Here is a 15,652-nt window from a genome sequence, read left to right on the forward strand (position 1 = left end):
GACATATCATGTATCACTGTGTATCATCGCCACCGGAAATTGGGTACTAACGAAGCGGAGAGAAATAGAAAAAAAAGTAAACAAGTTAGGAATTCGTTCAATTTAAAGCATTTCCACTCATCTGATGAGGGTGCCGCTTAAGAAATGATTTTCTGATATACAATTCTTTAAATTATTAGGCCGATAAGTACAAAATAAATACAAGATTTTGTGTAATACTCCAAAACTTGTCACTTAGTACTGGAAAATTTCGAGGTCTATCGTCCTCTGTAGCCCCATTCTCAAGATATTGAACTGTTTTTCATTATTTTTCCATACACGATTTTAGATTATTATAGTGTGGCATCATATTTAATGAAATTTGTTGTCAAAAACATGTTTTTTGCAGAATATGGACAAAAACATTGTTTGTTTGTTGTACGGCGAATTGCAGGACGTTGTACGGCGAATTGCAAAATAACAACTTTTGTCTGTACGGCGTCTTGCAATATATTATAATTTTAAGAGGAAATTAATCACTGTTTAGATAATATCAAGTGACGATATTTTGTTGAAATCAAAGCTTTACAGGCTTACAAACATACAACATTTCTTACTTATCAAATATTATTAAATATATGCCGTTAATTCAGTTCAGGAGGCCTCGTTGCCTTCCGCTTTTCGATTTTGTAAAAAAGTTGTTTTTTTTCAACCATATTATCCTAAATACATTAATATATATATCGTTATACTACTAACGACTGTAAATGTTGTCTTATTTGTTATTAGGGTGAAATTAAAATAAACCGTCCACTCATCTTTTGTTGGTGCTATAGTTAATTTTTTTTATTAGATAAAAACAGTTAAGATGTGGTATGATAGCACATAAGATAACTATCCATCAGGATAAAATAAACTCTATGTAAGCAACTATATTCTATTGTACGGCCTTCAACAACGAAAACTTGTCCCTTATAGTCGGCTATACAAAGCACCGACCGAAAAATGTGGAAGGACTCAACAAGAAAGCGAACGGCCTAACTCATAACAAAACAATTTATGAAAACAACAAATAAGATAGAGATGAAGCAACGACAACCACCGAACCACAGGATCGAGAATTCGGACAGACACATAAAATTGTTTAATTATTTAATTTCTGAAATGACTCATTTGTAAAAATAAACTTTGAATTAAGAAAATACTTTGTTTTCATCGAAAGTAAGGAGAAACAAATCGTGAATTTCATTTCGAATTAATTGTTTTGTCTGTTTCTATCTAATGCATAATTATATGAGGGGGAGGGGTCTGTTTACATGTTAACAACGCCTCGATTTTGGCAAAAACAGTTAACAACAAATTTTAAATGCTGATAAGTATGGCACGCGGGAACCACATTAATGAGATAATCACAGATTATCGGCGACAATGATAGATTATCGGTCGACCATTATAGATGTACGGCGTAAAGTATACTTTACGGTTGTAAATGCATTTACGAAATTATCGTCGACAATCTATCATTATCTATCATAAATGCATTAACGATCGACAATCTATGATAGATTAAAGCGAGAACCACATTATTGGATAAGAACAGTTTAACGGCGATTCGTAAATACATTTACGCCTTGTTTTCAGTAGCAATTCATATGTACCCAATCACAATGCGTTATCGTCCATGCTAATTAATTCGGACCAATCATATCCATCGATACAAATCACAACACAATTCGGCCGCCATTTACAAACAAACTGCGGGTACCCACAAACTGCAAAATGGATCGTCTAGCTCGTTCTCATCAACCATCAATTGACAGTGTGTTAGAGCGCGTCTCAACAGTCCTTCTTCAAACACAAAGAAAAGCTCAATGTGGGACACTAGATGCTGCCAGCACAGATAAAGAGCTTTCAGAATTAATAACAAATCTATCACGAATAGAAGGTACGTACATTTGCTTATCTGTACAGTCTTTATTTACATCATAATGATAAATATAAAAATTCTATAAACAGAGAATTAAATCTGTTGCTAGACGATAATGTTTAACTTTTAAATCTAATATGAACCTCGACGTTATAAGATAACAAAATTAGAATACATGTTAAAATAAATCTATAATGGTTTTTTTTTTAGATTTTATATAAACATATAATGAGGAACCTCGTTTGATAAACTTTTTATCAACACTGCCATAGATGAACCATAAACATATTTTTATCTTTTAATAAGTGGACTCCTATATTCTTATTAACTTTAGGTTTTATCCATTTTTTAAATTTTAAATCTAAATAGTGTTTTAATCTTGTGACAGTATGCTATGTACAGTGTAAATACAAGTTTTTACCTTTTATCCTTATTATTTTGTTTTACTAAAACTAACTACATATTAAATCCTAACAATTTTATTTTTTTTATAAATAACTACGCATTTAAAAAAAAAATTAACCTAAAACTAGGATATTTTTAATGCGGTGACCCTGCAAATAGGGTGGTCTTCCGAAGAAGAAGAAGATAAATCTGCAGTCAGCACCGGGGGAAATTTTAAAGATCGCACACGTTAATAATTTTATGGATAAATTTTATTTCAATGTTGATCTGAATATATCTCGAATATATACAAGAGTACTTACATTGTTACATTCACATTGTAATACAGTTTTTTGAAAATTAATAGATCTACGAAATAAAACTACAAAATACAGCATCCAGGTTTAAATGTACAGTATCTGGCCAAAAGTATTGAATAAAGTATTCATCACCTACATTTTTTGGCTATATAATTCATATAAAAACACAATTTCATCAAAAAATATTTTGGGAGCATATTTATGGTTGGATTCTTATTAACAAGGTCTCAAAAGGCGTAGACTTGTTTAAAGTATATTTATAGGTAATAGTTTTGTGTTCAGGTGTTTTTGTTTTTCTCTTGATGTGAACACATACAATACATTTTTATCCTATATAAGGATTTCTGAACAGCAATGAACAGAAAATAATAAATTTAATTATGTCATTATGTTTAAATTGAGAAAAAAAGAAAATGATCCACAAAAATAATATATAAACAAAATAAACCTGTGACAATTCTGCTTCTAATGGTACCAAGGAAATCTGTACGAAGTTGATAAAAATCAAACGGAAAATGACCCCAAAATATTTTTTTGAAAAAAATGTAAATTTATATACAATCAAGGATTTGTATAGTACAAATACAAATCCTTGAAACATTTATAATGAAAAATCTCAAGTGACGAATACTCATGACCACACTATATACATTTTTGAGTTTTACATCTACATCGTTGAAATGCAAAGGGTCTAAGACCCATCTGACACACAAGTTCTTATTTGGTCATTCAATATGGTGCTCATTAAAAAACATATATATTTAAATGTGAAAATAAAATCAAATGTTTGTTGCATGTCTACTTTGAGTTGGATCATATAATGATTTCACATTCTGGTGACATTTAATCATGTTAAGAAATGCCTGAAACAGGTCAGAACTCTAAGATTTCCTGAAGTCAGAATATATTTGAAAAGTACATTATGTAATTTCTAAAACACAAGGACTAGGCCTTGATATCCTAACCAATTGACTCAATGAACTACAATGCAAACTACGAGTTTACTACAGGTGTAATACCACCATTGATTTTCCCCTATTAGTCTTTGTTAAATTTGCACTTTTCTGAAAATTGTGCAGAATTTATCTTTGTTTCAAATAAAGAAATACTTGGCATGAGTAAAGTTTTATCCTGTACAGTTCTGTAGAAAAAGTTTCGCATAACATTTCATTGCATATAAGAAAATAACCATCATTGGAAGTTAACCAATCAAATTTCTTCCCTTATTCTATCTGTGTACAAGGTTTAGTCACCATGTAACCACAAGATTACAAAATTTCATATAGAAAATTCAAATCACGAATAAAAAATAATGGTGTTTTGAAATAGCCAAGACACATGTTTATGACACAGAAATAGTTTTACTGCAATAAAATGTAGGATTAATTACAACAATGTACCTACAACGGTCAAATTCAAGGGAATATTTTTTTAGACCTACTTTCGTATGCAACCGGATGTGACGTACCATGATTTGGTGGTATTACACCTAAAGAAGACCTTTTTTGTTCAATAAACTGAATGTGACTTTTTACCTTTGTAATACTGGTTATTTCAAGCATTTCTGTCAAGTTTTGTCATAATCAGTTCAATAGTTTGAGAAAAATCTAGTATATTGAAAGACGACATCTACAGCGATTCGAGCAAAATTTCTTCGACAAATCCAAACCAAACCGCATCAAGATAGAATAGAGTGTGGACCAATAAATGATCAAATATCTATCTTATCTGCCTACAAACAGTTGAAAATGATACACAAGATGATTTTAGGAAGATAAAATACCACTATTAAACCTCTTTGTCTCTTTGGGTCAATTTATACTCTCATTTCCTCAAAATTTCAACTTTTCAGGCCAATAAATAAAAATATTGGGGTAACTTTCACTCATTAATGGTAGAAATGTTATAAGAAATAACTAATTGAAGCATTTTAGCAGAATGAACAATCCATATAAAAGTTTACCGTCTCTATGGAGCTTTCAATAAGTCCTTACGTAAAAATTAAATTTACACCGCGTTCCAAAGAGGGACATAAAAGACTTCTCTTTTAGTGAATAACTTGGTGTTACAACATTAAAAATAATTTCATCTACTTATAACTATATATTTATTTAAGTATTACCTAGGAAAATGTTATATCATAGCAAAATATAAGAAATAAGGAGAAAAAGCCCACCCCGCTCCAAAAAAATAAATATATGCACTTAGTTTTGCTTGTTCTGTCAACTGAATATTCATGGTACAGTCCTATTTCAAGACAATTTTCTCATAAAATGAGCTCTCGCCGCGATATAGCCTTTTTGTGCTAATGCGGCGTTAAAGCAACCAACAATCAATCAATCAATCTCATAAAATGTGTTTATGAGACTCAATCTACTCAGAATATTTCATTTTTTTTTATTATTTCACTTAAATAGCAAGACATTTTAACACATGAGATTACTCACAAGGCAAAAGGTGCATGTACAGCTTCCTATATTAGGTGTAATACCACCATTGATTTTCCCCTATTAGTCTTTGTTAAATTTGCACTTTTACAAAAATTGTGCAGAATTTATCTTTGTTTCAAATAAAGAAATACTTGGCATGAGTAAAGTTTTATCCTGTACAGTTCTGTAGAAAAAGTTTCACCAAAAATTTCATTGCATATAAGAAAATAACCATCATTGGAAGTTAACCAATCAAATTTCTTCCCTTATTCTATCTGTGTACAAGGTTTAGTCACCATGTAACCTCAAGATTACAAAATTTCATATAGAAATCACAAATAAAAAAAAATGGTGTTTTGAAATAGCCAAGACACATGTTTATGACACAGAAATAGTTTTAATGCAATAAAATGTTTTTTTTTAGACCTACTTTCGTATGCAACCAGATGTGACGTACCATGATTTGGTGGTATTACACCTACACTGGAAAACTGTCAACATATATATTGTCTGGGACTTTCACATTAAATGTTTTTGGTCTGCACATATCTTCAATTTGCATGCGAAGATTAATAATGTATATATTGCTATACTGGCTGCACGGGTCAACTTTCTTTTTTTGCCTTGTATAAGAAGTTAACAAGTTTTTTTCCAAATGTAATACTCTTTAGTCAATTAAATCCTCTAGATCATATATATATTATAGTGTTAACATTGTCAGACAAAAATTAAGAAGGCCTTGTCATGGGTTGTGCAGTTTTGATGAAATGCTATGGATGATAGACAATTTTAGCAATGAGAAAAACTGATACTGTATAATCAGCTATAAATGGCCTCGATTGGTGATAATACATTGTTTTGTAGAAACAAATTAGTAAATGTGATTCTTTTCCTTCACTAGCTGTCAAATTCTCATGAAAAACATTTATCCAAACTAAACTCTGCATTTTTATCAGGCTGCACTCAGCAAAGCATTTCATTTAGCTTATTGTGACAAAATTGAACCATATTGGTTGCATAATTTAAACAAATTTATTTTAAAGTGGATTGGGAAACAAGTTTTGCAACTTATATTAATCCCTTTCCACTTTGCGGGTGCGAGTGCTGCCTTGTAGTAGCATTAGCCTACTCTTTTTCGAAATCTACAAGGATGTCTTTAACGTGCAAGAGATATGGCTCTCTTAACACAGGTCAGCCATTTATCATCCCCTTCCGACGAACTATCATCCTTTCCTAAAGACCATACTGGCTGCTGCTTAAAGTGAATTATTATTGAACAAGTTGCTTTTCATTAGTCATGTTAGTTAGGGTGGTAATGGGGTAACCTAGGTAAAAATAAATTGCTTCATAATCATACGGTACCTAAATAATCAGAGGACATAAGTATGCTAATTTAAGCATATCCTTACAAGGAAGTGTTCCTGACCTGTGAAACTTCTGTTTGTTATAAGGAATTGTTGGCTAAACATTCTATTAAACCTATTGATATTTTCAAATATATATCTTGCATACATGTACATGTATTTTTGATTTCCAAAAAATATATCTACAAATCACTTTTTTTTCCTTTATCATTTATATTACATGTTTTCTTTTTAAACTTTCAGGCAGTGGGACCAACATTCCAGAAGATTTGATAAAAAAGTCAATACAGTCAATAAATGATCTAAAGCAGAATCTTCCAAATCTGATACCAGAACAAGACCTTATTAACAGATATGGTAAGTAAAAGTGCTGATATTTTTAATCAAACATTGCATAAAATAATTTGTTTTCAGCTTACCTGACCTGAAAGGTCAAGTGAGCTTTTCTAATCACTCATCCGTCATTGTCGTCTGTTTACTTTTACAAAAATCTTTTCCTCTGAAACTACCAGACTACTGGGCCAAAAGTAAACCAAACTTGGCCAAAATCATCACTAGGGTATTTAATCTAAAAAATGTGTACAATGACCCAGTCTGCCAACCAAGATGGCCACCATGGCTAATAATAAAACATATCCATGGGTAAAATGCAGTTTTGGCTTAAATCTCTGAAACTAAATTTAAAGCATTTAGAGCAAATCTGACAGTGGCAAAAATGTTCATCAGGTTAAATACTATCATATGACCCCATATAGAGTTATTGCCCTTTACAGTCATTTTTTTTCTACATTTTTGTAAACTACGGAGATAAATTTATCCCAACTTGTCCATAATCATCATAAGTATGATTAGGTATCTAGTTTTAAAAAAAAAGTCAGATGACCCTACTTTACTTCCAACATGGCAGACAAGGGTAAAAATAAAACATAGGGGTAAAATGCAGTTTTGGGTTTATATCTCCGAAAGCAAATCTGACAGGTTGCAAACAATAGTTAATTAGATTATTATTTATTTACCCTTAAATTTTCAGACACGTCCTAAACCCTGTGTTGGGTTACTGCTCCTGAGTTAATAATTTCATTGAAATTTTGTAGTTTTTTGTTATTAAAAACGTATATATATTAGATATCATTATAGTATCTAATAATATCATATCTAATACTACGATTGATTATGTCAGTACATTTTTATGTAAATACCATTGAGCAACACCGTCTCTTGACAGCCTCTAGTTAAGGAGTACACACCACCTAAGAAAGATAACTCTTTAACTCATTGTCTGTTTCATTGCAGCATTTAAAAATTACATAATATAAATGTCATGAATGTACATGTACAAATAAAGTTTTATTTTCTTCAGACCAGACAAATCCAAACCCTCATGGAAAAGGAAGACACCAGTTAGATATTGATGTAAATAAGCTTCAGCAATTGATGTCTTTGGGATTTACAGTGAAGAAGATTGCAGAAAATGGTTTGCTTGGCGGAAAAATTCATCCAAACACACTGTACAAGCTATTGAAGGAGCATGATCTTCAAGTAAGGTCATCATATAGTACCATTACTGATGATCAACTGGAAGAGAAAGTGGCAGAATACAACAGAGAACATCCAAATGCAGGTTTGTTTTAAAACTTATTATTTTCTTCTTGCCAAAAAGCATAAATACTTTCAGTATTTTTAAAATATATCCAACTCTGTCATGTGCCATGTGTCTGTGACTGTTTTTGATATTTTTTAAAACACTTCTAAAAGTTGGAACCCTGGCAATAAGTTAAACATGCGTTTCACATACTTTCCAAAAGGTTAATTGATATTTCTCACAAAAATTCTATATATCATGTATATATTTTGTTTGAAAGGATGTACTTTGGTGAAATATGAAAAATCTAAAACTGAGCTACATGACATCAAAAATTATAAACCATGATTGTGCTTTATTTGATTAAAATATATATAGTCATGATAGTCATAAATGAAGGACATGAAGATGTTATCATATATACATGATATATGGTAATAAGATTTCAATTTTTACAGCCAATATGGTTCAGTTTTGTCAAAACAGCTAAGAAATATAGCTGATGAATTATCCACTTACCAGTGAAGAATTCAACCTTATTTAACCCCTAAGCTTGAGATGTGTAACAAGTGCATGCATTGGGAATTTTAATTATTAAAAGGAAATAAAGGTCAAAATATTGATTGAAATTGAAACAAATGTTAAACCATTTGATTGATGGAATGGATCCTTAAAAACTCATTTTTATATAGATAAAAATGATGATTAACATTTATTTAACCTATAATATGAGATATGAAAACCTCTATTGCACAAGCTTGCTATTTTTCAATTGAAAATAAAATTTGTTTTCTTTTGTATTCATAGGTGCCATGGAGGTCCATTCTTATCTGAAAACCCAAGGCATTTCCATACAACGTGACCGGTGCCGAGCAGTGTTAACTAGAGTAGATTCAGCAGGTGCGGCAAAAAGGTGGTCATGTACTATTCAGCGTAGACAGTATAAAGTACCCACAGCAAATTCTATTTGGCATCTTGATACCCATCATTCTTTGGGCAGGTAAGATTACTTAAAAGATAGTCAACATGATACATGTGTTTTAATTGTTCTGGAGGTATATGTTTTAGACTCAAATTGATATCTTTCTCTTATCATGCTTATTGAGTTATGTTTCTCAAATGGTGTTCTAATGCAACATTATTATTGAATAAATGACAAAGAAAGTAACAATTATAGGTCACCTCACAACCTTCAACAATGTGCATTGCCCTAACTGCATAGTCAGCTATACCAGTCCTCAAAATGATGAATGTCATGAATGTAAAACAATTTAAACGAGAAAAATGACAGATTTATTACTGAACAAAAAAATGAATAGAAAAAAATAGGTAATACACCAACAAAAGACGACCACTGAATATCTAGAGTCATTTCACACAAAAAGTATGACTTGTTCATGACTTAAAGACCAATCTTAGTCCTAAGTTTTTTTGTGAAACGAACTCTAGGCTCCTATTTGGGAGAGTCACATACATACAGGCAGAACATTTTTTAGAGATCCCACTCCTCCCCCTAACCTGATAAATAAATATTCAGACAGATATTTGAGTCCCTGAGTACAAATACATTTTAAAAATGTACATATATATTGTTTTTATCCAGAAATTTACTCCTAACATTTGAAGCTTTAGTGATTAAAATCAAAATCATGCTCTCTAATTCTTTAAATAAATCAACATAGTGTAAACCTGGACTGCAAAGAGGGATCCAAAATGAACCTGTACAGAAATAGAAGTATCCACATTAGGCCATTCCAGTTAATTTCTGACAGGTGGGGATAGGTTGGGAGATATTTTTTTTTATACGTATCAGAAAAAAACATCATGAAAAACTACCTACATGTATCAGATCTATAAATTATGACCTATCAGAAGTAGAGTTTATGTTCAGATTGGGTGGATGGGCTTTCATGGGGAAAAAGACCTATCAGAATTGATTACTGCAAGGATTGTACCAAACAGGACATTTCTAGATAATGCATGATACATGTAAATGTATGCAACTGCCCACATTCCAAATTTAACGCACTCATAAGATCTGACATAGGCATTTTTGTAACCCCCAAGATTTAATTATTTTTAATTATTTACTGCTTCAAGACCCTCGGAAGTTTTTATAAGTGTATGTGTCAGATGAAAAAACCCAAAATTTCACTCCCTAAGATGTATAATTTCACACCCCTCAGAAAGGACCATCAATCCCCCTTAAACAGACATTTACTGGAACGGCCCATTACCACTTGCTCAACATGGAAGCAGGGTAACAGGAGACTTTATTTGCACCAGTAGCAAAAATTAATTTGGGTGCCTGTTATTCGTACAATACAAGGCTAGTGCTGATTGCATGAAATTTGATTTTTAAAGGAAATTAATAAAATAATCATGAAAATAAATTAGATCTTAGTTTCGTAAGAATACTAAGTTTATAAGAAATTCTTCAATATTACAATGCAATCATGAGTATTAAATCAGTACAATGTTATAATCATAAGTAATCTAAAGTTATCATGATTATTCTAAAGAAAAGTAATCTTATGTAATCATGATTTCTTTAAATTGGCAAAGTAATTGTAAGTTAATTGATCAACCCCATCTCTGGTTATAAGCAAGCTATTTCTCACAGCTCAACTTGGATTTCCTCTTCCACCACTTTTAAAATGAACTCTTTCACAGTGGATCTCCGAAAAGGCTTGTCATATTTTCTTAGGATTATATAATATGTTAGACTAACATGTCTAGGGGAGTCATCTATCTTTTGTTTGTGCATTGGGGTCTGTTAAGGGGTATTTTGAGGGGCAAAAAGAGGGAAGGGTTGTATTATAGAACCCTATGGGATTTTATTTAAAAAAAAATTCAAATGACTATCTTAAAAACTGTAAGTGCTATACACATGCAGTCTTCAGAAATGATCACAGGACAATAAAACAAATCAAATGAAATAGAGGGCGAGTCCCTTGGGGTAACCACCACTCCCTTCAATTTGAGAATGTGCTAATATCTTGTAAACTATACATATCCCCACCCCTAAACCATTTATATATTCTTATACATAGGACAAAAAACAAATCAAATGAAATAAAAGGTAAGTCCCTGGGGGTCACCCCACCCCTCTTGTTTGAAAACTTGTAAACGATCAATATCCTCGCTCCTAAACCATATATATTCTTGCATGGGACAATACAACAAATCAAATGAAAGAAATGGGAAGTCCCTAGGGGTCAACCCCACCCACTCTTATTTGAGAACTTGTAAACAGTCAAGATCCCCACCCCTCAACCATATATATTCTTGCAATGGAAATTAAAACAAATCAAAGGAAAACAAAGGAAAGTCTCTGGGGTTCACCCCACCCCTCTTGTTTAAAAACTTGTAAACCGTCCAGATCCCCACCCCTAAACCATATATATATTATTGTATGGGACAAATAAACAAATCAAATGAAATAAAAGGGAAGTCCCTGGGGGGTCATCCCCACCCCCTCTTGTTTGAGAACTTGTAAATGATTGAGATCGCCACCCCTAAACCATACATATTCTTGCATGGGACAGTTAAACAAATCAAATTAAAAAAAAAAGGAAAGTCCCTTGTGTTCACCCCACCCCTTCTTGTTTGAAAACTTGTAAATGGTCGAGATCCCCACCCCTAAACCATATGTTTTCTTGTATGGGACAATAAGACAAATCAAACCAAATATAGGGGGAGTCTATGGAGTCACCCCACACTCTTCTGTCAGAGAACTTGTAAATCGTAGAGAGCTCTACCTCTATACCTTACATATTCTTGTATGTATTGGATAATAAAAATCTAATAAAATATTGGACCATGGGAATGGCTAATTATGGGTGCTTTGTTTGGGAAACTTAGTAACAGCTTCCTGTTACTATTACTTTTTGTTTATTTAATTTTAGTTTATCATGGTTTATAATAAAGACTATAAAATCTTTTCTATTCATCATTGTAGATGGGGAATTGTAGTTCATGGTGGAATTGATGGTCATTCCAGACTGATGCCTTTTCTACGAGCTTCGACATTCAACACAGCCAAGGCTGCAGCATGTTTTTTTGTACAAGGTGTGAACCAGTTTGGTTTACCAAGCAGAGTAAGAGCAGACCATGGAACAGAATATGTTGACATTGGCCGATTTATGATTGCTGTGAATGGAGAAGAAAGGGGTAGTTTCATCACTGGTCCATCTGTCCATAACCAGCGGATCGAGAGACAATGGAGGGATGTGTTTTGCAAAGTCCTTGACACATACTACAAACTGTTCTGTTTGATGGAGGAGCACAAACTGTTAAATATAACTAACAATGTACATAGATGGATCCTTCATTATGTTTTCCTGCCACGAATTGATTTGGCACTAAGAGAATGGACAGAAACTCATAACAATCATAAAGTGAGGACTGAACACAACCAGTCACCTAACATGATGTGGTTTCAATCTTTACTACTAAGTGATCCAGAAAAACACACAGGGGTCCGTAACATTGAACAACCTCCACAAGAAAGAATCCAGCAAACCATGCAGAACCTAAACATTGACTTTCAGGACGAACAATATTTACATCCAAGAGATCCATGTCCATTCTCTGTAGAAAGTTTAGCAAATCTTCACCAAAGTATAGATCTCAAACGCCATTCCCTATCACATGGCATGGATATATATGGGGAAGTTTTGCAGCTTGTCAGTAATCAAACCAATTGAATATCATTTAATGTACATTGAAATATTGCATGACATGTTATATACCCTTTTACCCTTTGGGCATGTTCAATAAGAGATGAAATTTGTTGTCATGACTGCCTTCATGGCCTTGTGTTATTACTTTTAGGATTTCATAATACACTGTAGAAAATTTCATTTTATTTTTGCTAAGTAGAGTGGTATTACATGATAAAATAGAAACATTAAGCATTATACATGTAATAGAAAATGCTATTTGAGTGAAATATTTGGATTTGTATGAAAATGTTTAAACAAGGCATTACATTTTCATGTATTAAGTTGTCTCTATTATCTTTTGACTCTTGCCAGTTTTATGTAAATACTTTTCTAAGATGTATCAATTATCATATTTCAATCGATTTATTTATACTGCCCTTCATTTACTGCATGTTCCCCCATGAACAACAAGATGCTACATGTATCTTGATTTAAAATAATGCAGGAGTGAAAACATGTGTATTTTAGTTTGGTAAAAGTTGTAAAAAAGTTTTGATGTAAGAGCATGAAAGCCTCTAGTTTTGAGGGGAATATTTTCATGTCTTAAATTTATATAATTATATTTTATTTTTCAAAATCAGAACATTTAAGAAAATTTATCACATTTATATCTTAATTACCATTTTTCATTTATTTAAAAAAAAATTAAATCAATATGTTTTTTAAATTACTCTTTTTCAAGTACAATACAAACCTTGTGCTATAGATCTTTCAGCAAGGTATTTATTATTATACATGTTTTTATCTCTCACAAAGTTGTACATGTAATTTAAAACAAATCTTCCTCAATTTGTTTCTTCAGTATATTTATGTTTTTAGTTGCTACTTTCATTAACAAAAATTAAATATTGACTCCATTATCATCTTGGGATTTATATTTAGTGATGTTCAATGTCCAAATTTAGTAATATCAAAATGTACATTTGCAATTGTGATTTAGGTGTATATTTCTAGTGTCAATAACCTCATTTATGATTCGGCAAAGGATGATAATGCCAAATTGTTTGATCCTTTAATAAAAATTATGATTTATTATATTGAGTGTCTTCTTATTTGTACATTACAATTATTGCATACACCAATATATTCAGTTCATGTTTGTATCTAATTATATAAGAGACCTAATAAGGAAGACATGATGTTAACTAATGAAACATAGAAAGTATGTCAATGTCAGAATTATCAACCTTGCCAGCAAACAAGTTCATCATACAAACATTGATACAACTAATTACAAATATAAACATACAGCATCTGCAAATAAGACTTGACCAACCACAACGCATACATGCCACTGGAAAAACCAAATGCTTCAATACATGAAATAACAGAAGAACAAGAAAACACATGTCATATTGCTGTCGTGGTACTGGTACAGACATGGTTTTTTTTCTTCAGTAAAAAGTAGGTTAAAACTGGCAATTGTTGAGCCTACAGCTGTTGTCACAGAAAGCTTGACATAGGGATACTGGTCCAGCAGCACCTTTGTTAGCTTGATTCTTAAAGCTTTATAATTTAGAAGGTGGAAGACCTGGATGCTTCATACTAAGTATAATGATGCCTTATGTTATATAGTTTCTATTTGTCACATGTCAATTGTCCTTGACCTCATATTCATGGTTGAGTGACTACTTGAAATAAAGGGTTGATTTTTTGGGGGAATGTTAATTTCTCTCTCATCATGAATAATAGTATTTGGCATGTGTGTACCTTGCAAGGCCCTCTTACCTATCACATAGTTTTAATTTGAACTTGACTAGTACCTTTCAGTGAACAAGGTTAAGTTTTGGTGGTAAAGTCCGTATTTAAGATACTATAAGCATATAGTAATAGGTCTAGTATATTCAGTGTATAGAAGGACCCTCAGGTGTTGATGTCCAACTGACAATTGTCATCTGAGCTTGACCTCATATTTATGGTACAGTGGTTAAAGTTAAGTTTTTGTGTTTTGGACTGTTTTTCTTATTCTGTAGAAAGTACACCACTAATGTATGGCTTTCTAATGTCAAATCCTTAATTTCAAGCAGACACAGATGTTTCATTTTCAATTCCAATAAAGTGACATTCACTGGATGTCAAAGCTACACTTTATGGTGTCTTGCACTGAAAATATCTACATACCGTTAATGGCATATAAGAGAAAACTTGGTTAGTTAACAGAACTTCAGATGTACCATAACAGGTACTTCAGATCCAACAAACAGGCAAAATGTACCCTCTATTTAAATTTGGTGTATTTTTTCAAGTATCCAAAATTATAGGTCATCAATTGTTCTACACTGATCACCAGTCATTCAGCTTTCATTTGATACCAAAAATACATATATATATATATATATATATTCTACATATTTAGATAGCTACATTCATGTGTAGTCACTATTTTGTGTTAAATGTGTACTACTTCCTTGGTATGTGCTGTAAGTAGGGCTTGATCTAGTGGTGTTACACAGTGGTATATGCAATGTCTACTATATTTGGTGTATGGAATGCTTTTTTATCAAATACTATATATATGCCAAAGGTCAACTTTATTTGGTGTTTGAAAATTGTTATGGTGAACATGTCACTCATGCAGGTTTTATTTGACCTTGACCTCATTGCTAAGTGGTAAGTTTTTTGTGCTTTTGGTCTCATTTTTATTTTAAACTAGAAGCAATAGGTCAACTCCATTTGTTGTGTGGAGGAATTTTAAGGTCTACATCTCTGCCAGGCTTGGTTCATCAGACCTTGAATTTATGTGATTTTGTCAATTCTGAAATTGTTGCGTGATTTCCTAATTGTGATTTTTTTTATTTGAGACTTCAATGCGATGGTTTTTTTTTATATGATTTGGAGAAAAATCCTGTTTAATTCATATAAAATAATTCAAAATGCGTGTTTAAATTCTTGTGTCATTTTCATTATCTGCAATAATAAAAACCTCACAATAATTTCTTA

At 32.0% G+C, this 15,652-nt stretch overlaps 2 protein-coding genes across 2 annotated transcripts in view; both read left to right on the forward strand.

The window, feature by feature from the left end:
* The window catches only part of LOC134718708 (uncharacterized), a 65,679-nt gene that overhangs the window by 24,814 nt on the left and 25,213 nt on the right, over positions 1-15,652 (forward strand). The gene's annotated exons all lie outside the window — the stretch shown is intronic.
* LOC134718704 (uncharacterized) lies at positions 1,367-13,749 on the forward strand. Its single transcript, XM_063581372.1, has 5 exons — positions 1,367-1,924; positions 6,647-6,760; positions 7,764-8,024; positions 8,793-8,985; positions 11,947-13,749. The coding sequence occupies exons 1-5, from the start codon at positions 1,759-1,761 to the stop codon at positions 12,692-12,694; spliced, it is 1,482 nt and encodes a 493-aa protein (XP_063437442.1). The 5' UTR covers positions 1,367-1,758; the 3' UTR covers positions 12,695-13,749.

This window comes from Mytilus trossulus, chromosome 5, assembly GCF_036588685.1.
Source record: "Mytilus trossulus isolate FHL-02 chromosome 5, PNRI_Mtr1.1.1.hap1, whole genome shotgun sequence".
Taxonomy (NCBI): domain Eukaryota; kingdom Metazoa; phylum Mollusca; class Bivalvia; order Mytilida; family Mytilidae; genus Mytilus; species Mytilus trossulus.

Excerpts from the sequence above, each read along its gene's own strand:
- LOC134718704 (XM_063581372.1), top strand. The coding sequence starts at position 1,759 with ATGGATCGTCTAGCTCGTTCTCATCAACCATCAATTGACAGTGTGTTA. Across the intron at positions 1,925-6,646 it reads AAATCTATCACGAATAGAAG|GCAGTGGGACCAACATTCCA; the intron begins GTACGTACATTT and ends TTAAACTTTCAG. Across the intron at positions 8,986-11,946 it reads ACCCATCATTCTTTGGGCAG|ATGGGGAATTGTAGTTCATG; the intron begins GTAAGATTACTT and ends TCATCATTGTAG.